Consider the following 24,241-nt stretch of genomic DNA (forward strand, 5'->3'; position numbering starts at 1 on the left):
CCCGCCTCTCGAAGACAGCCCGAAGACAGATGGTATAGACTCCAGCATGTCCGCAACCCTTGTGAGGATAAGCAGTATAGAAAAAAGATGGATGTTTTTTACAAAACCTTATTCATTCATTCATTCATTTTCTACCGCTTTTTCCTCATGAGGGTCGCACGGGTGCTGGAGCCTATCCCAGCTGTCTTCGGGCGAGAGGCGGGGTACACCCTGGACTGGTCGCCAGCCAATCACAGGGCACATATAGACAAACAACCATTCACACTCACATTCATACCTATGGACAATTTGGAGTCGCCAATTAACCTAGCATGTTTTTGGAATGTGGGAGGAAACCGGAGTACCCGGAGAAAACTCACGCATGCACGGGGAGAACATGCTAACTCCACACAGAGATGGCCGAGGGTGGAATTGAACCCTGGTCTCTTAACTGTGAGAGATCGGTGCGCTAACCACTCGGCCGCCGTGCAGCCACAAAACCTTATTATCATTCATTCATTTTCTACCGCTTTTCCTCACAAGGGTCACGGGGGGTGCTGGAGCCTATCCCAGCTGTCTTTGGGCGAGAGGCGGGGTACACCCTGGACTAGTCATCAGCCAATCACAGGGCACATATTGACAAAACCTTATTATTAAAAAAAAAAAAAAAAAAAAAGGATCAGTACCGGGTCGACAAGACGATAAGAATAATCGGAAGACGAGAAATGTGGATTGGGACATCCCTAATTTCGGCCTTAAACCTGGATTGTGTCGCAAGGAGGATTTGGAGGGCTGGTTGTCAAAAATATAAATTTTTATCTGTATTAATTACTTGCCACTGCACCCTTACACACAGGCACTGTTACCCCTCTGATACTCTGATAAGGGGGAACATTTCAAGTCAACTGGTTTCCAATACCAGTGAAACTAAAAAATGGTGGCAAGTTATGAGGGGCTTAACTTGAGGGAACAGTTTAGGGAACTTGAGATTTCCAATTGAACAAGCAAATTTGTGAGCACGCCTATCCAAAACCAGTGACCTATTTTCATCCATTTTTCTGGCGTGCCAACGTTTGTGTCCATATGGTGTGTTTATATGCCAACATAAAAGCACTACTTTAATCCTTCAGTGCCTTAATTACCCGAGCCTCGAGGTAGTTTTATAACACTTAAGTAGCTGTGTGTTGGTCAGGCCAAAGCTAATTGAGCAAGACAGTACCATGCAAACTTGGTGGCCTGCTTCACATCACAACCTGGAGGCTAAGGCAGATTAAACTTGTTGCAGAAAGAGCCTCAATCGTCACTGCGGGCCACATTTCAATGAAAATACTGCATCTCCTTATGAGTGTGTTATGTAAAGTGTAGATGTTATGTAATTGTAGAACGGTTTCATAAGAGACAGACGCATGGTTATATACGGTAGTAGTCAACATTTACATTTTTTATTTTACCGTGGCGTCCATCTGCTTGTCTGGCTTGTGATGCTCGAACACACTGCCTTCATTCATGAAAAACAATCATGACATGGAAAACACTTTTGAGTGCGCTGTTACATCATCAAGTACAATAGTGTTGAGAAGGGCATGAAAAATTCATGGACGCTCGTTGACAGTGGATTATTGCGGCTGGTTGGGATGTAACAACAAAGCCTGACTGGAACGAACCTCTTGACCCCTGATGAGTGTGTCCAGAATGGAACCTGCGCTTCTCTCATGCGAATAAAAGGCTCACTCACAATTGGACTTAACGGCAAATCAGGCTGTTGGAGCTGCTCTATTGTATACTGTATTGCTTCATCTAATGCAGCGGTTCTCTTTTACGGTCCCATACCCCTTCAGACATTTTTCTTTAAAGCCATGTACCCCCTGAAAACACTGTTAGGGCGGAATCCTCACTCACAGTGACAGGTTTTCAGCACTGCACCGTGTGGGGATTGGACCACCAATGTAAATGGAATCTTCAAGATTAAACAAATTTAATGCACAAAATAACCATCATACTTACTTATTTGTTGATACAAATAAGTATCAACTCAAATTTGTTGACACAGACCAATTACCTGCTTTGTGTTTTGTGTTTCATCTCCTTTCTGCTCTGTTCACCTTGGACCGTGAGGCGTTTAGTTACGTGTTGTATTCTGGACAAATCTAGACAAACTTTTCAGACTTTTATATTTTATCATACAGTGTATTCGTTACGGGCTGCATGGTGGTCAAGTGGTTAGCGCGCAGACCTCACAGCTAGGAGACCTGAGTTCAATTCCACCCTCGGCCATCTCTGTGTGGAGTTTGCATGTTCTCCCCATGCATGCGTGGGTTTTCTCCGGGTACTCCAATTTCCACATTCCAAAAACATGCTAGGTTAATTGGTGACTCCAAATTGTCCATAGGTATGTATGTGAGTGTGAATGGTTGTTTGTCTATATGTGCCCTGTGATTGGCTGGCGACCAGTCCAGGGTGTACCCCGCCTCTCGCCCGAAGACAGCTGGGATAGGCTCCAGCACCCCCGCGACCCTCGTGAGGATAAGCGATAGAAAATTAATGAATGAATGAGTATATTCGTTACATATTCATTTTCTACCGCTTATCTTCACGAGGATCTGTCTTTGGGTGAGAGGCGGGGTACACCCTGGACTGGTCACCAGCCAATCACTGCCTGTGTGCCTGTGATTAGTTGGAGTCACCAATTAACCTAGCATGTTTTTGGAATGTGGGAGGAAACCGGAGTACCCGGAGAAAACCCACCCATGCACGGGGAGAACATGCAAACTCCACACAGAGATAACAGAGGGTGGAATTGAACTCGGGTCTCCTCGCTGTGAGGTTTATGCGCTAACCACTAGAGCGCCGTGCAGCTCGTTCCTTATTATTATTTATATTCTATCAATAAGCTGTGTTTTAAAGCTTTTGAGTAATGCAATGATTCTCTAAAATCTACCTGCCAGACGTATGGGATCGGTGGGGAGAACCTCCAAGGTTTGACGGAGAAGCTGCGAGCCGTGGCCCACGACCTCCAGATGGGCATCCAGGGCCGCTGGCGTCACCATGACGGGCATAGCGTCACCAAGCTGCCAACCAGTATTCTGCATGTTGTGGTAGATCTCATCTCCTCTGCCAAAGGGCTCTTCTCTTTACTGAACAGGTAGGTGAAGTGTTATCTAACTCATCCAGATGCTATTTTCACTCTATGCGGCCTTTTTATAAAAATAGTAAGGATGTTATTTAACATTGTGGCCTTGAAAGTGGGAATATTTGTTATTTTATTCGTCTATATGCCAGTGGAACTTCCTAAATCGAGCACACCGAGTCCTCTCAAGTAAAATCAAGTGCTTTTTTTGGTGCTTTTGTGCATTTAAATTTTGGATCCATAACCCCCCAAGTTAAAATGAAAGTCTTAGTGTGTCCAACGTCAGTAGTGTTACTTATGTTTATATACAGTAGATAGAAACATCAGTAACACTGAAACTGATTCTAATAAAAATTTTATGTGGCAAAAAGCTAATGACTAGCATGAACAAACAACACTGCATTGTATTTTTTCCACATCTATATATATCACTTAAATCATTTCCTGAACAGTTAAAGATAAACAATTTAACAGTGGATGTCTTTGTAGTTTAAATGATTTCTTATTGGAAGTCAACAAGCATCACAGACCGGACTGTGTTCCAGTTTGGGAGGTTCCACTTTATTTAAATCCTGCTGTGTGGTACCATGACACGCCAGACTGACTCGTAGTGCAACTGAATGTGTGTTCAGGTATCAGTTCTCCCAGCTGAGCGGACACGCCACAAGCAAGAAAATATTTGGCCACTGCAAAGAACTCGGGGAGATTGTGCAAAAGGTCGGTTTATTATTTATTTCTATTTTTAAATTAGGTCACTCAGCTCTTGCTTATCCAGCCTGTTAATCATTATATCCTCCAAAACAACATTTACATGCATATACTGTATAAAAATAGATATTGTCTTAAGAGGAACTCCACTTTTGGTAGTTTGGCTATGCACATCTCCTTATAGAGGAACTACAACCTATTGAAACTAAACAGGGGCTCTGACTCCCTTGTTTCAACCTGGCTTCTTTATCTCTGCATTCCTGGCATATTTGAAGGCGCTTGTACCTTGAAGACGAAAGAGGAGGGCTGGACAGTGGAAAAGGTGATTGTGGGTGTTTTCTGAGAGGGAGAGACAAATGAAAGAGTAAAGGACCTTCATGGAATTGGGAAGCTTGACTGTGTACCTTAAAGAGGGAGCGAGGGACTTATTATTGACACAACCGGAGTCAAAAGAAGTAGGAGGAGGAAGCCTGAAGGAGGGATTACCTACTGGCTCTTGACTCCTCAGGGACTTTGTGTTATTGAAGAGAAGCAGCAGCAGCAGGGAGAGACTTTTAACAGGAAAAGTAGCGAAGTTCAGCCTGACAGACGTGAGGACCTGACGAAAACAGTAAGAGAAAGACTATTTATATGGACCGAGAACTTGTGGGTAGAAGGAACAGACCGTTTAGCGGAGTTTATATTTAGTTAGCACTTTATATCCAGATTTGGACTACAGCCTGACACAGCAGGTACTCTTACTACCTCTCCAAATCACATTACAGTAGATATGGTAGACAGACAGATACAGTAGAGAGATAGAGATCAACAGAACATAATAGAAACATAATAGATACTGTACATAGATAGAATTGATATAGTAAATAGACAAAATAGATAGATACAGGGTTTTCCGCTACATGTAATTGATTGTGGCGGTGCACCACTACCAAATAAAGCCGCCATAACTTAAAAATGAGGGGTGTATTTTAAGCAATGTAGATACATATATAAATTGATTTTCTATGCACATATTTGACCACTATTAATATTATCTTAGCGCACAGGCCTCACAGCTAGGAGACCCGAGTTCGATTCCACCCTCTGCCTTCTCTGGAGTTTGCATGTTCTCTCTGTGCATGCGTCGGTTTTCTGTTCCAAAAACATGCTAGGTTAATTGACAACTCCAAATTGTCCATAGGTATGAATGTGAGTGTGAATGGTTGTTTGTCTATATGTGCCCTGTGATTGGCTGGCGACCAGTCCAGGGTGTACCCCGACTCTCCCCCCAAGACAGCTGGGATAGGATAAGGATGAGGATAAGCGGTAGAAAATGAATGAATGAATAAATTAATATGCGACTGTCAATGAATAACTCCTTGACTTAAGTTGCCTTATGAAAGCTAGGAAGTTGTATTATGAACTATCCGTATTGTTTTCCTTTCATCAAAGTATCCTTTGATGTCGTGTTAAAAACACTTACTATGTCGCCAAGAAAAGGTCTTGTATTGTATTGTGTGTGCTTCACAGCTGGGATAGGCTCCAGCACCCCTGCGACCCTCATGAGGATAAGCAGTCGAAAATGAATGAATGAATGAATGAATGAATATTGCCCACTATTAGTTTGCAAACTATTTAAAATATCAGAAAAATGTTTCACTGCACTTTATTTTGATAAGCATGCACCGGAATGTCTTATCTGCGTGACAGGTCTTATGTTTACTTTCACTTTGTTTCTTGTTAATGGGAGAAGGAACAATCGCCCTTAAAATGTGTAGTCAACTGATGACAACTAAGCCTATCTATGCCAGCGTGTGTGATCGCTCACGTTTCAATCTCATTCCACTTTCTGGCATGTCTTGTTTACATACATGAGTGGTGGCAAAAAAAAAAATGTGGCAAAAAAAATAATAGGTCCCCCTTTAAGCAATCTAACATGGCTCCAGAATTGCTTGGGAGAGACATTCAATCATCTTAGTAGTTTTTAAAAACTAAAGCAGTCTTGTTGGTCCGCTGGATCGACCACCGATCAGTATTGGTCATAATTATTGGCACCCATAATGCATGTGTACATTTGCATTTCGTCAAACAGGTAGACTTCAGATTGGGTAAAATTTAGAGTTAGCAACATGGTTTTGTTGCTAAATAAAAATGTTCTTACATCAATAGTTGTGTATATATAATGGCTGTATATTTGTGGTTAGACAGGTTTTATTCAATGATACTGATGAGTCGCTATTAAAACCTGGATATTATTGTGTTCACCAACCGTTTGTCCTTGCTGATTCATTGGTTTCATTCTGCTTCCATCAGCTGTGAGAATGATGATGCAGCTGTGAAGGCATGTCAAAAATAGGAGCAGCTATGAGTTGGTGTACAGGAACAACCACAGTCAAAAATGTGGCATAAGAGAGCGATGTAGCTGACTCAGAGGATGTTTTCCTTACGTATGTTTGAAGCAGACTAAAAGTAAAGGACCGGTGAGCTCAGAGCTTCTTGATAAGTCACTGTGGATGATAAGGGCGGCCTATTGTTCTGTGCCAACTCACTTCCTGTTTTGGATTCTTGTGAATGTGTTTGTAGGTAATGAGTATGCCCTAAAACATTTGTTACACTTCCCTTTTTTCAAGTGATTGGACAATGAACAGCAGTTCAATTCCACCTTCTGCCTTCTCTGTGTGCAGTTTGCATGTTCTCCCTGTGCATGCGTGGGTTTTCTCCAGGTACTCCGGCTTCCTCCCACATTCCAAAAACATGCTTTAATTGGGTTAATTGGCGAATCCAATAGGTATGAATGTGAGTGTGAATGGTTGTTTGTCTATATGTGCCCTGTGATTGGCTGGCGACCAGTCCAGGGTGTACCCTGCTTCTCGCCTGAAGACAGCTGGGATAGGCTCCAGCACCCCCGCAACCAACGTAGTAAATGAATGAATGAATTTTAGTCATATGTTTATGATGGATTAGCAGAGTCATACATTTATGTGTTTTATGTGTAACCTCCTCGGTTGGACACAAGACATTATGAAGTTACTCCTCTGATCATGCTTGTGTTTTGGTATCCTTTTTAAAATGGTTGATGGCGCCCTAAAGCTGGTTAGCTTCTTCTATTGTTTATTGGCAGTTAGCAAGCAGCTCACACGGTTAGCTAGTCTGCTCACAACCATTGACCACAAATGGCACGAAGGAAATTGATTGACAATGGTCTATAGCCAATCAGGATTCAGAACACCAAAAATCAGTGAAACAGCGATAAAAAAAATAACAAAAACAGCGAGTCCGCAGAATGTGAATAGCGATATAGTGAGAGAACACTGTACAACCACTAAGAAATAATTTTTATTTTCAATACAGAGTAATGATTGTTACTAATATTGATTTTTAATGTTGATTTACACTGTAGTGCAAACAAGCAAGATTTTGGTTCAGAATTCCTGTTTTTCAACAGTTGGTTTGGTAATCATTCATTCATTAATAGACGGATTGTTTAAAAGAAGTATTCGCAGCACAGTAGACTTCCTTGTGTGTAGCCATAATTTTTTTTTGCCTCAAGCATCAATAAAATTTATAAAAAAAAAAAAATGATGCCATGCTCACAGCTGTTAATCAGTCAGCTATAAGGTCATAGTGACGAACAGAAGACAACTTAGTTGGACTTAGCGTCCTTGAAGCTGTCATCACTGCATAATAACAACCGTATGCAGCACGTTAATTCGCACACGCTTATAGAATGTCCTTTGTGAGCGAGTCACATTTACAGCTCGCATGTGTTCCTATAGTGTTGCTAATGCGTCAGCAGCAAGCAGAGCATATTGATCAGCCACGGCTGCTTCTCATGCACATGCTTGCACTGTGAAAGAAAGGACTCTTATTTCCTGTTTGGTCAGCCTGAGGGCGGCCATGCTAGGAAGTCAGCTGGTGTTGCGTGAAGGCTTCAACCACTGGACTCGTCAGTGTGCTTGTAAGTTGCTCAACCAGCAAAGACGCATTAAGGAGACTGTGGCGGGTGTGTGACATTTGAACCTGGATAATTTGCAAAAGTGAATTTGGAGGTTTTACCTTAAGGTATGTAAATTTGATGGTCAGCTGTGCTCATCTCGGCAGGTCAAGGCAGGACTATCAAGCCACTGGTATGAGCTTTAAAGTCAACAGATTTAGTCATATTACATAACATTTTTCATGTATTTGGTTATATTTTATGTATAAATGTCCAATAATTTTATTGTAAAACTAACTGTAGTTTGGAGAAAACTGACATTTTAAAAAAAGCTGTTTTTAGATTGGCTATAGTTTATGCATTATTTTACAGTACAATTTGTGAAGAAATCCCTTTTTTGAGAAGTTATAAAAATAATACTGTATGTACCGTAAACCAAACATCATAACTGTCCGAATTATCACATAATGTTATTAGATTATATATTATTTAAAAAAATTCCACAGAGACCTGCATATAGAAAAATTGATGTGAAAGCTGTTTTTATATTTTTCACCATGGAATTAATAAAAAAATGCTAAAATCAGGCCGCAAGGTGACCGAGTGGTTAGTATGTTGGCCACACAGGAGATCGGGAATACCTGGGTTCAAATCTAAGCTTGGGCATTTCTGTGTGGAACGTGCATGTTCTCCCCATGAGTGTGTGTTTTCTCCGGGTAGTCCGGTTTCCTCCCACATTCCAAAAACATGCTAGGTTAATTGGCGACTCCAAATTGTCCATAGGTATGAATGTGAGTGTGAATGGTTGTTTGTCTATATGTGCCCTGTGATTGGCTGGCGACCAGTCAAGGGTGTACCCCGCCTCTCGCACGAAGACAGTTGGCGACCAGTCCAGCCAATCTTGCGGAATGCTTCCGGCGGCCGCAATGGATTCAGTGTGAGCCCGGGGTACAGGTGTTTAATTCACTTGTAGATTGTGCCATGGGCCAATAAAGAATGAGCTGCATGCTACAAATGGCCCCTGAGCCGAACTATGGACACCCACGCCTGAGATGTGAATTATTTGTGTGTTGCAGGACAAATTCACAGGTTAAGAGTGGGAGAATTAAAGAGGTTTGTCAGACTGGTATTGAAAAACGAGAAGCTGAAAGAAGCAGGGATCTTTTTATAGCCAGCTTTTGACCTGCTGGCAAACAGAAAATATTTTATGAATGTAAACTTGCACCCACTGATACAACCTTGCAGCTTCGTGCAGCTTTAAATGTTCAATACAGTTTTTTGTTTTTGTTTATCCATCTGTGCTTGACTACCTTGTTGTTGTATTTATTTATTATTTTTTTATGCCAGAACGTGACTCCCACATAATAGCTTATCTTTGTTGCCTTGACAACCACGGAGAGATCAGCTTCAGGAGGGCAAAGAAGCGCACACAATACAGTACAAGACCTTCTCTTTTTGTTGGCGACATAGTAGGTGCTTTTAACACAACATCAGAGGAGACTTTGATGAAAGGAAAACAATACGGACAGTTCATAATACAACTTTCTAGCTTTCATAAGGCAACTTAAGTCAAGGAGTTATTCATTGACAGTTGCCTGGTTTGTTCATTTGCAAACAGAAAATCATCAAAGAAAAATAAGAAAATACATTGAAAAGTCATTTCAGTACGCACATTAATTCATTCATTTTCTACCACTTATCCTCACGAGGGTCGCAGGGGTGCTGGAGCCTATCCCAGCTGTCTTCGGGCGAGAGGCGGGGTACACCCTGGACTGGTCGCTAGCCAATCACAGGATATATATATATATAGACAAACAACCATTCACACTCACATTCATACATATGGACAATTTGGAGTCACCAATTAACCTAGCATGTTTTTGGAATGTGGGAGGAAACCGGAGTACCCGGAGAAAACCGGAATCAAACTCGAGTCTCTAAGCTGTGTGGTCTGAGTGCTAACCACTTGGCCGATAATATAGTTATCTACAAAATTAACCATTACTAAGTCAATCATAATGTTAAATAGTTTTAAATATTAATTATTTTAATTATTAATTATTAAAAATTTTGTTGTGTTAAAAAAATTACCTCATGTTTCATAGATTTTGGTCGTTTTTCATGTCGAAGTATCCTTGGGCAAGATACACCCTACATCGAGTGATACGACGTAGTGTTCTGATCACTAGGGGTCAGTAATCTTACATTAACAAGACATCACCTGTGCACTGCATGAAGTTAGCACTGCATGAAATTATCCGACATGATAATTTGCCTCCCATTTTGTGTGGAAGCGGTATAGTTTTGGCTTCACACTTTGACTTAATTTCTTTTAACTTCTTACTTCCCCACTCCGTATGGAAGTGTCTTTTAAACGGACAGTTCTGATTTTTTTTAATGAACTAGTATGACCCAATCACCAGTGTACTGCAGCAACAGTGACTCCAGAACAAATCAAAGAAGTTCAAGAAGCAGCAACACAGTATGCAGTACACAAGACATTAATAGCAATAACAAAGTATGCAGAGTATTGCACATTGTCCAGTTTAAAAATATACATGTATATTTGAACTATTTTAGTGGTGTGTTGACCATGGTGCACTTGTAAATCTATCCTTAGAGTTGCATCTTGTGTTGTGTAAACATCCTCCCCCTTCTGTTTTGGGTCCAGTCTACACATGTTTTTTGAAAGGATACAGCGGCTATGGTAAATAATAGTCCATCTGAAATGTTTTTATTTTGATCTAAATCACACCACATTTTGTTTTCAAACATGGTGGTTTTATGACTATTTATTTAACCCAAGGCTAACCCCAGGCTAATGAAAGGAAGCAGTGCTCTGAATTTTAATAATACATTTTATTTATAGAACGCCTTTCAGGGTACCGAAAGGTGCTTTTAAAACAACCAGTTCTGTTCTTCTTATTATTATTATTAGCATAGCTAATACTAATCATTTGTTAATTAAAATGACACTTCACCTCTGAAATAGCATCCTACGTATCTACCATATTCATCAATATAGATTGAGAGAATTGCTTGTTCTTTTTTTTCCCTGGTCATGTGACATTATTGCGGGGTGCACGGTAGCCGAGTGATTAGCATGTTGGCCACACAGGAGATCGGGAATCTCCTGATCTTTGAATCTCCGCTTGGGCATCTGTGTGTGGAGTTTGCATAGTCTTCCCATGCATGTGTGGGTTTTGTCCGGATACTCCGTTACATCCCACATTCCAAAAACATGCATGTTAGGTTAATTGGTATGAATGTCAGTGTGAATGGTTTGTCTATGTATATGTGCCTCTCGCCCAAAGACAGCTGGGATAGGCTCCAGCATACCCGCAACCCTAGTGAGGATAAGCGGCTTAGGAAAAGCATGGATGGATTTCACATGACTGCACCTGTTGCTAGGCAGAGTTCATATTTTCTTTCACCCAAATACACCCCTCAATTATTTTCTGTCATGCCCCAGACAGAAATGTTTCCAGAATTGTTCTCAAAGTTGGCATGATAACAATTGGTTTGGATTGTCACTGGACGTCTCTATTGGCCGTGGACCAGTACACCAACAGGGCCAGTTACGGGTACTCACCATAGAAGTTCTGTACTGTTTGTTAATAAAAAAAATACTAATTTTCCCCCACTGTATATACCAGGGGTGGGCAAACTTTTTGACTCATGGGCCGCGTTGAGTTAAAAAAATGGTGCGGGGGGCCAGAACATATTTAACACACACACACTTTTTTACACTCTAATTTTATGTTATAAAAGTGTCATACTATCAGCTATATGTTCTCATTTCCCTCAAACGACGAAATTTAATTTTACATTTTTTTTTACTGAATAAGACATCATGTTAAAAGTTTAAATACTCTGAAAGTAACTGGCGGGCCGGATTCAAACGCTTGGTGGGCCGCATGTGGCCCCCGGGCCGTAGTTTGCCCACCCCTGGTATATACTGTAGGGCTGCACGAGTGGTTAGCACGCTGGCCTCACAGCTAGGAGACTCAAGTTTGATTCCACCCTCGGCCATCTCTGTGTGGAGTTTGCATGTTCTCCCCGTGCATGCGTGGGTTTTCTCCGGGTACTCCGGTTTCCTCCCACATTCCAAAAACATGCTAGGTTAATTGGTGACTCCAAATTGTCCATAGGTATAAATGTGAGTGTGAATGGTTGTTTGTCTACATGTGATTGGCTGGCGACCAGTCCTGGGTGTAGGCTCCAGCACCCCCTGCGACCCTAGTGAGGATAAGCGGTAGAAAATGAATGAATATTTTCCCCCACTGTGTATACTGTGTATATTTTTATTTGAGACCTAGTGACTTACGGTGATGTGATTAAAAAAAAAACTCTCTAATTGATTGGTGCTGTGATGTGGAAATAGGAGGTGAATTTTCAGTCAGCTTGTTCCATTTCCGCAAAACCTCATCAATCAATATCATTATCAATAACACTGAGCAGTATACTCATGGGACGTTTTTTCCCCACCAGAAAAACACATCTGTCTACGAGAAGGAGAAGGATATCATATCTGTGGTAAGTCTCGTCTCATCTCTATTATCCTTGATTACTGTGGGGTGTTGGTCCTCATTCCAGTGTTCTCTTCTTTCTTTCTGCCATTACAAGTGTCGTCAGTTGGTGGTGGTTTGCGACGAGATCCTGAGCTGCAGCTCGGAGACTCTCCTCACCAACACTCCTGAGCTCGAGAGCGTGGATCTTGTACCTGTGTCACCTGGAGAACATCTGGTAATGTATTATTACATTCTGATGATATTCCACTCACTGACCTTCATTGACGCACAACTTTTTCTGTGCCTTTCAGTATTTTTGTATTCCCTTTAAATGTTTTCATCATGGTTTGCGTCATCGTTTGCGTCCGCTCATCACTTCTTTCACAAACTCAAGGTTCTTTATTCCTTATGAAACCTCATGATAATACTGTTCTCTTGGCCTTCCTGTTTTTCATTGAATCTTTTTCTACTTTTTAGTGTTGCCTTTAATTCCAACAAGCACTTCTTTCTTCCCTCTTTTGCAAACTCATCCCCTTAAGATAATAAGCTCTCCTGCTGCATGATAATACAATTGAGTCATCGCTGACTAAAAAGTCAAAGTTATGATGAGGTTAAAGTCGTAATATAAAAAAAAAAACGTTAAAAAGATTATTTCAGAAGAATGTTAATTTTTTTCTTTTTTTTTTCTAAATACAAATGCCTAAAACTTAACAACATAAAAGTATTGTTATGGCACAAATTTACAGAACAATGCGATTAAAAACAAACACTTTAGCTAGAGCTGCTATATCATATTACTGTTTTGTTTGCTATATTGTAGTATTGTAAGTAATGTATATATTGTAATGTAATGTATTCATTTGCATGAAATCAATTCTTATGAGAAGTAATGTGTACTTGTACCTGAGCTGATATTCGGATATGATCAACATTTGAAGAAAACATTTAAGGCTACGTCAATGTAAAGTACATGATCGATCACTTTTGTCGACATAAAATAATTGAGTACCAAAGAACGTCACTTACCCTTTGAGGAGGACTGGAAGCTAAGTTAATGAAAACAGAGGTGGAATAATTATCTAAAGCATTTAATAAAAATGTCTGTATCAATAGTTAATAAGCACATTCCCAATGTATCACTATATTGTCTTACTTTACTGTACATTATGTACGACTATGGTTGTCTCGGCCTTCTTACATTTAAAGCCACAGCACATTCAGCTTATTTCCACTGGGTGTTTAACACAGAATGAGAACAATAATTATTTCTCTTCCTCTTCTGCAGTCTTTTAAATGACAATAGAACTACTGTCATTACTCATAATAATAAATATTGAATGTATTTGATTTGAAGATAAGACACAGTTTTGCAGGATTTTAAGGGATATGGCAGTGTGTGCATCACGACAGCCTGGTCTGGATTGTGTTGCTGTGTGAAACATATTGATTGTGTCTCCTGGGTGAGATTAGTTTGCTCTTATGGCTGAAAATAATTAATCAGGGCAGGCTAATGACTAATTAGAGACCCAGCCGCCAATCCATTCGGAGACAGTCATCAATATTTCAGACAATGTTGACAGAATGATGCTATGCTATTCCACTGATTAAATACACCACTATCTTTGTTTAGCAGTCTAAACTGTATTATTTTCTCCTCCATTGTCTTTTGCATTAGGGCATTGAGATAACATCCATTGGATCCAGCAGCCACTATGTGACTGGAACTGCAACAGAGGTCAGATTGTTATAATGACGCTAAAAACTGCATGAACTGATGGTGTTGATGGACTCTGGTGTGAATTTGAATGAGAGAAGCTACACAGGGTAGTCAACATGTGGCCTGCGGGTTATGTGGCACTGCTAAATATGATTACTCCTATCCCTGCTTTACATAATGAAAAAAAAAGTTATATATTTTTAATCTTTTTGTGTCCAGATGGCCATCTGTAATAAAATATTATCCCAATTAAATCTATATGAAGCCAATTAAATATACAGTAGTCCTTAATTTCAAAACATGATCAAAATGAAGTCAATATGAAGCCAATTAAGTACATATTTTAATTAGATCAAAATTAAATGCATACAACATTAATTAAATAAATAATTGTATTCAAGAACATATTTCAAAGATGAATTATTTGTTGAGCATCCGTCCATCCATTTTCTATTCCGCTCACGGAGCTATGCTGGAGCCTATCCCAGCTGATTTCAGACGAGGTCTTCTCGCCCGAAGACAGCTGGGATAGGCTCCAGCACGCCCACGACCCTCATTTAAGTACATTTAAACACTGTATGGTTTTTAAAATCAGGTCTTATTTGTTATGAGTGGACTTAATTGTTTATGTCTTCTGAAACGAGAAACAAAGAAAGCCTTGTGCTGAAAATATTTTAGTTTTATAAATATCCTATTCAGGGCTGCATGTGCCAAATATTCCACTCCTGTACAGTATCTGAAACTTTTAGTACTGTGGTTTCGTCCTCTCTTGACTTATCCAACATAAGGCGCAACTGATTATTAGGCGCAGTCTCAATTAGGGGGTCTATTTCTGTACTCAACACATACTAACACATACATACATAAGACACACCGTATTGGAAGGCGCATGCTAAAACATATGGTTGAAACTCCGAAGAACGGGAGTCTTAGTGTCGAAGGCAAGCGCAACCTTTTATTACTGGATTGCACTACACAGTCTACAAGAAAAAGGTATTTGTTTTCAGAGCAAGCCAAAGCTAATTAAGGAATGGGGGATGGATGATTAGCTGGTGTGAGAACAGCATCTTGGTCAAAAAGGAATACCTCTTATGATTTGTGCACATTTTCTACATTGGCAAGGTGAATGGACAAGAATGCAATCTTAAACAGCGTCTCAATTTGATTTGACTGAAGCTCATCTGTGAGGCACTGTATGGTGATATTATTGTATGAATTTATTTTTATGAGTCACGTTATATAACAGCATGTTTTCAACAGTCTCCTCTTACGTATAATTTTTGTTTCTTAGCCATCAAGTGATGTCGCAAAGATCCTGGCAGGAGATGAAGTGATCAAAGTCAACAACCAAATAGTGGTGAGCCTTCTTGCCTATTTTACCTAAAGGAAAGTAGAAACAATCTGTTGCCATCATCCAACTTTCACTCGCTGAGTCTCCTCCGCTAGTCTCAGGGTGGGGGATGTACACAAGGAAATAACTTCCAGGATCTCAAATTTTTGTGATTCATTTACAAAACGTTCATATCCAGCAACTGTGGCTGTGGGCAACCTCTTGATTTCGTTTTTATGAACTCCATCTTATGTTGTCAGCATTCAGTAGCTTTATCTACCTCTGCATGTGCATTAAAATGTTGATAGTTCACAATAAACTGATCAGCGATATTAATGCTGACTGAGATTGCTCCTTACAACATTGCAGGTAATACAACATTGCTTCCGTTGCTGCTGTGTTGTTTTAATCTACTTATCAATAAATTACCATGTTACATGATACATTTTCACTTTCTCATGCACTCCAAATCATCAGGGTGAATGAAAGAACAGAAGAACATGTGAAGGAAATATAAAATGCATTTATAAAATGATTACCATAAATTCCCGCCCGTATGATGCCCCCACTAAATTTAGAGCCGCACGTGTCCATGTCATAAAATTGCATTATTAATGGCATATTGTGGCGCCACAAGTCTGTGAGGACCAGTCAGCTGTTTATTTGACAGTAGCCGATCATGAACTATGAAAAAACTCACAACGAGCTTGTCAACCCTTTGGAAATTGCAGGAGATCATTACTCAATGTACTGTAAGGGTCAGACTCACTGTGTCATCTTACAAAGCATACTAAACTCATCACACCGCAACTTAACTCCCCAAAGGTATACCTAATACAAGTTAAAAAAAAAAACATCGTAAAGTTTTCCCATAAAAATTATATTCCCGTAATGCATTTTGTTTTAGCATTTAATTGGCTGCCTCGATCTGCCAGACGGAGCCAGAGGAACCCAGGTGGAGGCTGACATCATTGCAGCGCCCCAGTGAATGTGTTTCTCAGATGCAGTGCATTATGGGCAAACTTTAAGATTGTATTGGTACATGTTTGTGTATATATAGGTATACCTTTTGAGTGTTAAGTTGCTGTGTGATGACACCGTGACTCAAGAGTGTTATATTGTTCTACTGTTATATATATTGACCATCTGTGATTTTTCCAGTGGGTTGTAGGTGCACTGATATCTCATGATGGGCTCCTGCCAAAGAAAGCACTACTGTTTCTTTACTAAGTTAGCTGTATAAGACACAGAGTTCAACGTTTATGAAAAAAGTAGCGGCTTATAGACCGGAATTTATGTTAAATACATTAATTGAATGACACAGTAATAAAATAGACTGTTATCCTTGTGGTTGTCTTACCCTCTTAAAATAGTCTAGACAGGCTAGTCTTCCTCTAGTATTCATTAGCATTCAATAATTTGTATCCTTATTGATGGTCACAACAGTTGAGAGATTGTTGCCAATATTGGTGGGTGCTTCTCCACTTTTTGTGGAATTTTCTTATTTTTACTTTCTTACTTACTTTCAAATTACTTTCATCACTTTTGTGATAGCTTTCCTGTTCTTTAGCGCACAGCCGCTTGGGAGGCATAGCTCCATATAAAACTGACAGCTGTACAGCAACAACTATTACAATTAGGAGACAATTAGAAGCTGGCAGCCTATTGATGCATCTTTGCAGTCACAAGTAAGAATAACTTCATTTCTTGATGCCTTAGGTTGGCTGGAGCAGAGCTAACCTTGTGAAGAAGTTACGGGAGAATCCCAGCGGGGTCACGTTGGTCCTGAGGAAGTCTTCTGGGTCACTGACCCGCCGAGGTCCAGTACAGCAGATCCCCACTGCGCAGGTCATTCAAGGATTCATTCTGTCATATTACTCGGTTCTGTTGCAAATACCAAAATCTAGTTTATGCCGTAGGGTGGGAAAACACAGAAAGAGCACTTTAGTCACTTTTAGTCAAAACATTCCATCTTTGAGGCAGGCTTGTGCACGTGTTGTGATTTAATCTTGGAACTGGCACAATGAATGAATGAATGGATTGCATAGATAGATGGATGGAACATCCACTCACAACTCACATGTCCACGTCTTGTGGAATAGGAGGAGGAGGACGACGATAAAGACGAGAGTTCGGAGGAAGAAGAGGAGACAGACGACAATCCCAGGCATTCCATATTTGAGCGAGTAGCAGCTTCCGTCAGGTCCCTATCTTTCAGGTCAGAACTACTAATTTTTGTATTTAATTCACCAATTTTGTAGTTACTATAGTTACTAGTTAGTTACTATAGCAGATACCAGTTATAGTAACTAGCTAGCTAACTAATAAACCAATGACCTATAACTGACTAATTGTGCTTTCAAGCTACCGATTGTACTCATTAGCTAGCTACCTTGGGAACTAACTTACTAACAAACCAACTAATGACTTTTTCACATAGATGGCATTTATCTATACAACGGACTAACTATGCTTAATTACCACTATTAATTGATATTGCTAATGAAGCTACAAGTTGTACTCGCTAGCTAGCTAACTAACTGTCCAAGCAATATAGCGAATGAATCAATAACCTGCAACAAACTGACTAACTCAGTTTCCTAGCTACTGTTATACTATTTCTACCTAATACAAATTTGATGTTGCTTATGAATCAGTGGCCTATAACTGACTAAATGTGCTTTCAAACCGACTAGTTGTGCTAGCTAGCTAGGTAGTTAACTCACTAACAACTTATTGATCTAGCTAATGAGTCATTTACCTACACAACTGACGAACTAAGCTTGCGAGCTACTAGGTTTATGAAACACAATGTCATAGCTGTACTACAACAAACAAACAAACTACAGCTAACTAGAGCTAATTCATCTGTTACTTTGGTAGCAAGGGGTAATACCATGTAGTTTTACCTAATAAACTGAAGCAAAGTCACCATTGTCGAGGAACTACAATGCTCTGTAGTCACTAAACCAATTTCCTACATGAATGACTATCTCTGCTTTATAGCTAAAAAACATACGCGATGGGACGAAGAAAACAATAACATTGTTTTAACTAGCTAACGTAGGTTAGGTAGCTAACCCTGCCTTGCTAACTTGCTACTATAAATTTGAATGCCAGTGGATGAAGTAACTCTGCTAGCTTGTTTCTAAATGTTTGCTACTGTACACTTATACAGCATGGAACCTCCCACTAATATTTAGGCCTCACTAATCTGTCAGGTCCCAGTGGGTTTTTGGAATCGAGTAAGAGTGTGAGAATGCTGTAAATTCCAGTCTGTAAACCCGCGGCCCACTACTGACGGGAAATGTGAAGATGTGAAGAAATCAGTGGACAGATAAATAGGGGAGGGTGCTTGTGATATATGTAGATTCCAACAAGCAGGGAAAAGAAATGTGGTGGAAAGGGATTGATTTAGGGGGTTTAAGGAGACAGTGGGAGGTGATGGAGAACAGATGGTCTTAGATAAATGAATGGAGTAGGTGGGAATGAACCATCTCGTTAGCCTCGAACACAGAAACCTCTGAGGAAAATAGGCTAACTTTACTGGTAAACAAAGCTGTTAAGGCCAGTTCCTCCATTTGCCAGGAGAGCTGTTCAAGGTCCCGAAGTGACTGACGAGCCTATGGGACAGGAGGAGTCTGATCTGTCTGCAGACAAGGAGGTTGAAGAGAGGCTCACACCATATCAAGACCAACAAGGAGAATCATCACTATTATCAGCCTCTGGTAAGAACACACTAGGAACCCTCAAGTTGTCTTTTCTTCTATTTGATTCCCGTGAATTTCTTCAGCTTTCATCCCAGTAGGCCACAAAAAATCTAAAGAATATTGAAAGAGAATCCATAGTTACTTGGTTTTTGTGTATTTTAGGTGAGTTTTATAGTTTGGCTGGTTCAAGACTTTCGCCGGGGCTCAACAGAAGAAGAGCCCGTACGCCCTCGCCCAGAAGCATTTCACCCTACGGATTCTTTGGAAATTCTTCATCTCTAGACATCCGCCAAGACCGAGCAAGCGTCTGTTCCTGTCCTGAAATGGTGGGCCACACGGTGAGAAGAAAATGTTTACGAAGAACGTTAGCCAGTCTAAGATCAGATGCTAAGTGACGAATTTCTTGTGTCTCTCTCAGGGAAATAAAGACACAAAGAAGACTTCTACGAAAGGTGCGTCCTGACAGGATGAACAGTGTACTTCTGGTAGATTAGACCACTCTAACTGATGGTTCCATCTTGTTTCAGGGATGTCGACAGCTCTCAGTCGACGTCGCGTGTCTTGCCGCGAGCTGGTACTCCCCGACTGCGATGGCTGGCTGTGGAAGAAGAGAAGGGAGAGTAGCGTCTTCATCGCTCAGAAGTGGCAACGCTTCTGGTTCGTCCTCAAGGGCCCGTGCCTTTACTGGTACACCAGTCAACAGGTGGGTATCAACAATGCCAAATTCAACCAACAGTTGGGGAAAACAGTGTTTTTTTTTCCATAGAAAGTAGCTTAAAAATATTTTATTTGGGGAGTCGAGAGATACGTATCTACATACAAATCAACAGGCAGCACCAAACAACTGTATAGTACATCCTTAACAACATATATCCTTAAATAGAATAAAATAAATGAAAATGTGACGCAAACAAAGCAAACATTCATCCATTTCCTTTGCATGTTTTTCTTCAGGATGAGAAAGCCGAGGGTTTGGTCAACATTGCCAGTTACAGCATAGAGGGCGCTGGCGAGCACAAGAGAAAATAGTAAGTGTCTATGTGTTTTTATGCATGTTTAATACTTTTATTTTGCTTTTATTCTTCCTAATGTTTTCTAATAACGTTTTTCTTTTTTTTTTTTACCTCCGCCAAGTGTTTTCAAAATGCGCCACCAACGATTTCACAACTTTTTTTTTGCCGCCGACAACGTCAGCGACATGAGCAAGTAAGCATAACCAAACAATTAATTTATCTACTACGACAATAAAGTCACTGACTCTAAAACAAGGGTGTCCAAAGGTGTCCATTTGCAGCCGGTGGCAATTTTTTAAAAATTGGTCTACAGTATTACAATATTAGATGTTAATTAGATGTTAAATGTATAATTAGATGTTTTTTTTAAGTGTGAAAAACATCTAAAAAAACAAGACCTCTGAAAGAGTCAAACACTGTTTCACACCACAATAGTTGAAATATTAAAGTACATGATGTAAAACAAAATATGTATTTTCTAAAGTCCCAATATTATGAGAAAAAAATAACGGATGAAGATTCAAATTTTGGAAAATTAGGTTGGGGAAAAATTATATTAGCAGAATAAAGTTATAACATTACCACAAAAAAGTTGTTGTCTTATGGGAAAGAACATTTTACATCAATAAAGTAATAATATTCTGAGGACATTTTTTTTTTTCAAAGCATAAAGTTGAAATGGTTAACCTAAGCTATAATAAATAAAAGTTTGGACACCCCTGCTATGTATATTATAATGTATATTATTTATTTATAGTACTTAAGTCAAACCTGAACAGCTGTTGGTCTACACTGCCCCCTGCTGTTTATTCCACACATGACGCCTCACATTAATAATAAAATCCCACCATCAATGACAACTTTAAATCAACATGTTACTGTGTTTAGGTGGATTAACTCCCTCATCACAGCCATACAGAAGCACAAGACACTCAACCCAAGTCCAGATAGTGAAGAAGGTACTCTCACATTATTTAAAATAAATGATGAATTGTTCTGGGCTGCATGGTGGTCGAGTCTTCGAGGCGCACAGACCTCACAGCTAGGAGACAAGAGTTCAATTCCACCCTCGGCCATCTCTGTGTGGAGTTTCCTCCCACATTCCAAAAACATGCTAGGTTAATTGGCGTCTCCAAATTGTCCATAGGTATGAATGTGAGTGTGAATGGTTGTTTGTCTATATGTGCCCTGTGATTGGCTGGCCACCAGTCCAGGGTGTACCCCGCCTCTCGCCCGAAGACAGCTGGGATAGGCTCCAGCAACCCCTGCGACCCTCGTGAGAAAATGAATGAATAAATGAATTGTTCTATTATTGTTCTACTCGCTTGATATACTGTATGTCAATATTATCCATTACTTCTCACAGTCTACTTGTTTAAGGAAACACATACTGTAGTAAAGCCTAATGACATGGGTGTGTATGAGTGTGTATTAATTATTGATTATGCATGTGTTTTGTCACAGAGTGTTACAGTGAGACTGAATCCGAGACTGAGAGCTCACCGTCACCCCGGAGAAGAAATAAGGTCAGTGTAATTTAAATATAAAGACATGATTTTGTGACAAATAAGTCAAGTGAATATTTATTAAAATGTGACAGAAAGTGCAGTCGAGCACTCTGCCTCGCCCCAAGCGCAACAAGACCAACAAGGTGCCATTGTCAAGTCCTGCAACAGGTGGCAGCAAAGGGACAGGTATGAAACATTTTTATTCATTTTAGGTGTTGACACAACCCTAAAAACTGTCCAAATTATCTGTACGGGCCTTTCTGTGTGAAAAGCAGCTCCAGAAGACGAGATGGGCAAGATGTTGAACAACATAAAGGAAGGGGGAGTTTCTCTGATGGGCCAAGAGCAGCCGCTCACACACGACCACTTCAGGAGGTCGTTCATTCGACGCAACAAGAACCCCGTCATCAACGAGAAAGCTCACACTCTCCGGGCGCTGCAGAGCACCCTAAAGGTAAGAAAGTTCATTTTGACCATCCAGCACCCAGGAAGTGGCGTATTTGTTGTGGATTAATCACACCTTAAAACTAATTAGGTCAAAAATTGAGTCTACTAAAATGCTGCAACCAGCAGAGGCGTTGTTAACCTATATCAACTTTATACTGTGTATAGTAGCAATCCTCTGGGCAGCATTTATCTACACAATACAGTAGACTGGAATGGAAACAGGAGTTCAGAACATACAATGTGTAAAAAAATAAATCAAATAATAATTTGATTACAATTTATTATTAATTGAAAACAAATTAGAACAGATTTTTGCATTTATTTTCATTTATAGTTGCAGTATATAAATAGACAAACTACAAATTTCCCCACTGAGGGACGAATAAAGGCATATCTTAAATTTGAGATTAGCCACAGAAACCACTTTTTGGCGCACTTGTTGCTGTGGCAAGTGCTAGTGTCGTGACATTTTTCAGACCCACTAAGGAGACAAAATAGTCTCTCCTATGTACAGATGCCACAAAAGTGCCGCATCACAGCTGTAACAGAAGATCGGGTATCCTCTTTTTTTGCCCTGTACACAAAACCCAGTGAAAACTGTGTGCACTTTCACACAACGGCATGGCATCCAGAAATGATACATCAACGCTGAGATACATGGGGACGTTGTGACGTATAATATATGAGAGATGTGTCAGGTTTGAATCCTCACACCCACGTCCTGGCATTGTGGAGTACCCATACACACAGGCAGTTTCCCGCCACTGTTACCACGGGGGTATGATCTTCGAAGGCAGAAAATTGCTGGATGGACTTTGTAAAAAAATGCGGAAACGCGCAGTGGAGGCGGTGTAAACAGGGGCTAATGTAAACACCTACGTTGTTCTCCAGGCCAAAGAAGCAGAGTTGCAACAGCTGAACAAAATTCTGGAAGGTTCCACCCTGTCGGCCTCAAAGTACCGACAGTGGAAGGAACAGAACGAGGAGCTCGTTCAAGAAATCGAGAGACTGGCTGCGCTCAGGGGCGCCAAAGTAGGAAACGACTCTCCTGTGCAGGACACGCCTGCTGAAGAGGTTGCCTTGGAAACTGTTGGCAAGGAAACAACCAGTGCAGAGACAAAAGGCGCGTACAGACTGAGTCTCAGCGACGGAGAACAGCTGGTTGACGCCGAGCCTTCTGATGTTCTCCTGGAGGTCTCCCAGGGTTCTCTGGCGGCGGTGGATAGCAGTCCCGTGTTGGAGCTCTCGCTGGGCTCGCTGCAAGAGTCCATCAATAAACAGCTGAGCGAGATGAGAGAGACTGGAGAGGTCTCTGAGACCTATTTCTACATTTAAGGATTGAAAATAGACATGGCTTACTGCAGAGCTGCAGTATTTTACCACCTGGTGACGGAAGGAGGACAGTTTGTCAGGTTCAAATCTGACATATACCACAAAGAGTTAGTGCTTTATTTGATATAATTGTCCATGAAAAGCACATTTTAGACTTTAACTTGCCACAGCTCAAGTTTACACATGGAACAAGTTGCCAATCGTCAGTATAACAACTCCAACATGTATTTAATTTTCTTCTAGGAAAATATGGAATACGGTAGGTAAAAGTGTCTATTTTTGTAACTCTATATGTGTAAGGTGCTTGTCAAAGCATCTTCCCGCAGGATAATAAACTTTCCATTTGAGTTACCATAAAAAGCAAATAATTTACAATTTAAAGGATTTAATTTCCTATAGAAAAGATTTATTTTCTATAGAAAAAAAAAATCAGAGAATAGACGGGGATCTACTGTAAAGGACATACAATTTTAAAATGTGATCTGTATATACTTTGTATCCAGAATGCGCTTTGTTTATTGATAGATGTACAATTTTTTAATATTTTTGCACAGAACATGTACATTCAAAAATCACCTCTATGGTAGTGTGTATTTTAAAAATTCATTTCATTTTATCCCTTAAAAAAACTGTTTGTTAATGAACCATACCGCAGTTATGAGAAAAAATGTTCATACTGTGGTTGAGTATTGCTTGTGAAGATATTAGATGTGTCCTCATTTCCACTGTAAGATTATTGAATAATAAAAAACGAGCATTATGATCACATTTGACGTGCTAGTTTCTTGAGGTTCTTAATCAGGATGTGTTCATGTGTTCATCATGGGTTTGTATTGGAATATGGACGGTTATTAGCTATAAATATAGTTGTATTATTGTATCATTACAACTATTTTTGTAGCCATTATTTTTGTGAGCTCATACTTAGTGTATTGAAACTGGGGCT

The 24,241-nt window shown here is 40.1% G+C and overlaps 1 protein-coding gene across 4 annotated transcripts in view; it reads left to right on the top strand.

Moving 5' to 3' along the window:
• cnksr1 (connector enhancer of kinase suppressor of Ras 1) overlaps window positions 1–24,241 on the top strand; it is a 68,089-nt gene that overhangs the window by 4,027 nt on the left and 39,821 nt on the right. For 2 of the 4 annotated variants that reach the window (XM_058089896.2, XM_058089895.2), the window contains 19 exons: window positions 2,925–3,121; window positions 3,739–3,823; window positions 12,219–12,263; window positions 12,354–12,473; window positions 13,914–13,973; window positions 15,247–15,312; window positions 17,005–17,133; window positions 17,388–17,503; window positions 18,874–19,013; window positions 19,158–19,333; window positions 19,414–19,447; window positions 19,523–19,698; window positions 19,950–20,023; window positions 20,130–20,201; window positions 20,897–20,967; window positions 21,473–21,534; window positions 21,609–21,702; window positions 21,789–21,970; window positions 22,855–24,112. In XM_058089896.2, the coding sequence (XP_057945879.2) occupies window positions 2,925–3,121; window positions 3,739–3,823; window positions 12,219–12,263; window positions 12,354–12,473; window positions 13,914–13,973; window positions 15,247–15,312; window positions 17,005–17,133; window positions 17,388–17,503; window positions 18,874–19,013; window positions 19,158–19,333; window positions 19,414–19,447; window positions 19,523–19,698; window positions 19,950–20,023; window positions 20,130–20,201; window positions 20,897–20,967; window positions 21,473–21,534; window positions 21,609–21,702; window positions 21,789–21,970; window positions 22,855–23,298 (2,343 nt within the window). In that variant the 3' untranslated portion in view covers window positions 23,299–24,112. Of the gene's footprint in view, window positions 1–2,924; window positions 3,122–3,738; window positions 3,824–12,218; window positions 12,264–12,353; window positions 12,474–13,913; window positions 13,974–15,246; window positions 15,313–17,004; window positions 17,134–17,387; window positions 17,504–18,873; window positions 19,014–19,157; window positions 19,334–19,413; window positions 19,448–19,522; window positions 19,699–19,949; window positions 20,024–20,129; window positions 20,202–20,896; window positions 20,968–21,472; window positions 21,535–21,608; window positions 21,703–21,788; window positions 21,971–22,854; window positions 24,113–24,241 lie in introns of those variants that run through there. The other 2 variants (XM_058089897.2, XM_078796259.1) reach the window with 2 other exon arrangements.

Source organism: Doryrhamphus excisus, linkage group LG14 (genome assembly GCF_037039965.1).
Source record: "Doryrhamphus excisus strain RoL-2023G ecotype Guam linkage group LG14, RoL_Dexc_Guam_v1.1, whole genome shotgun sequence".
In the NCBI taxonomy this organism is placed as follows: domain Eukaryota; kingdom Metazoa; phylum Chordata; class Actinopteri; order Syngnathiformes; family Syngnathidae; genus Doryrhamphus; species Doryrhamphus excisus.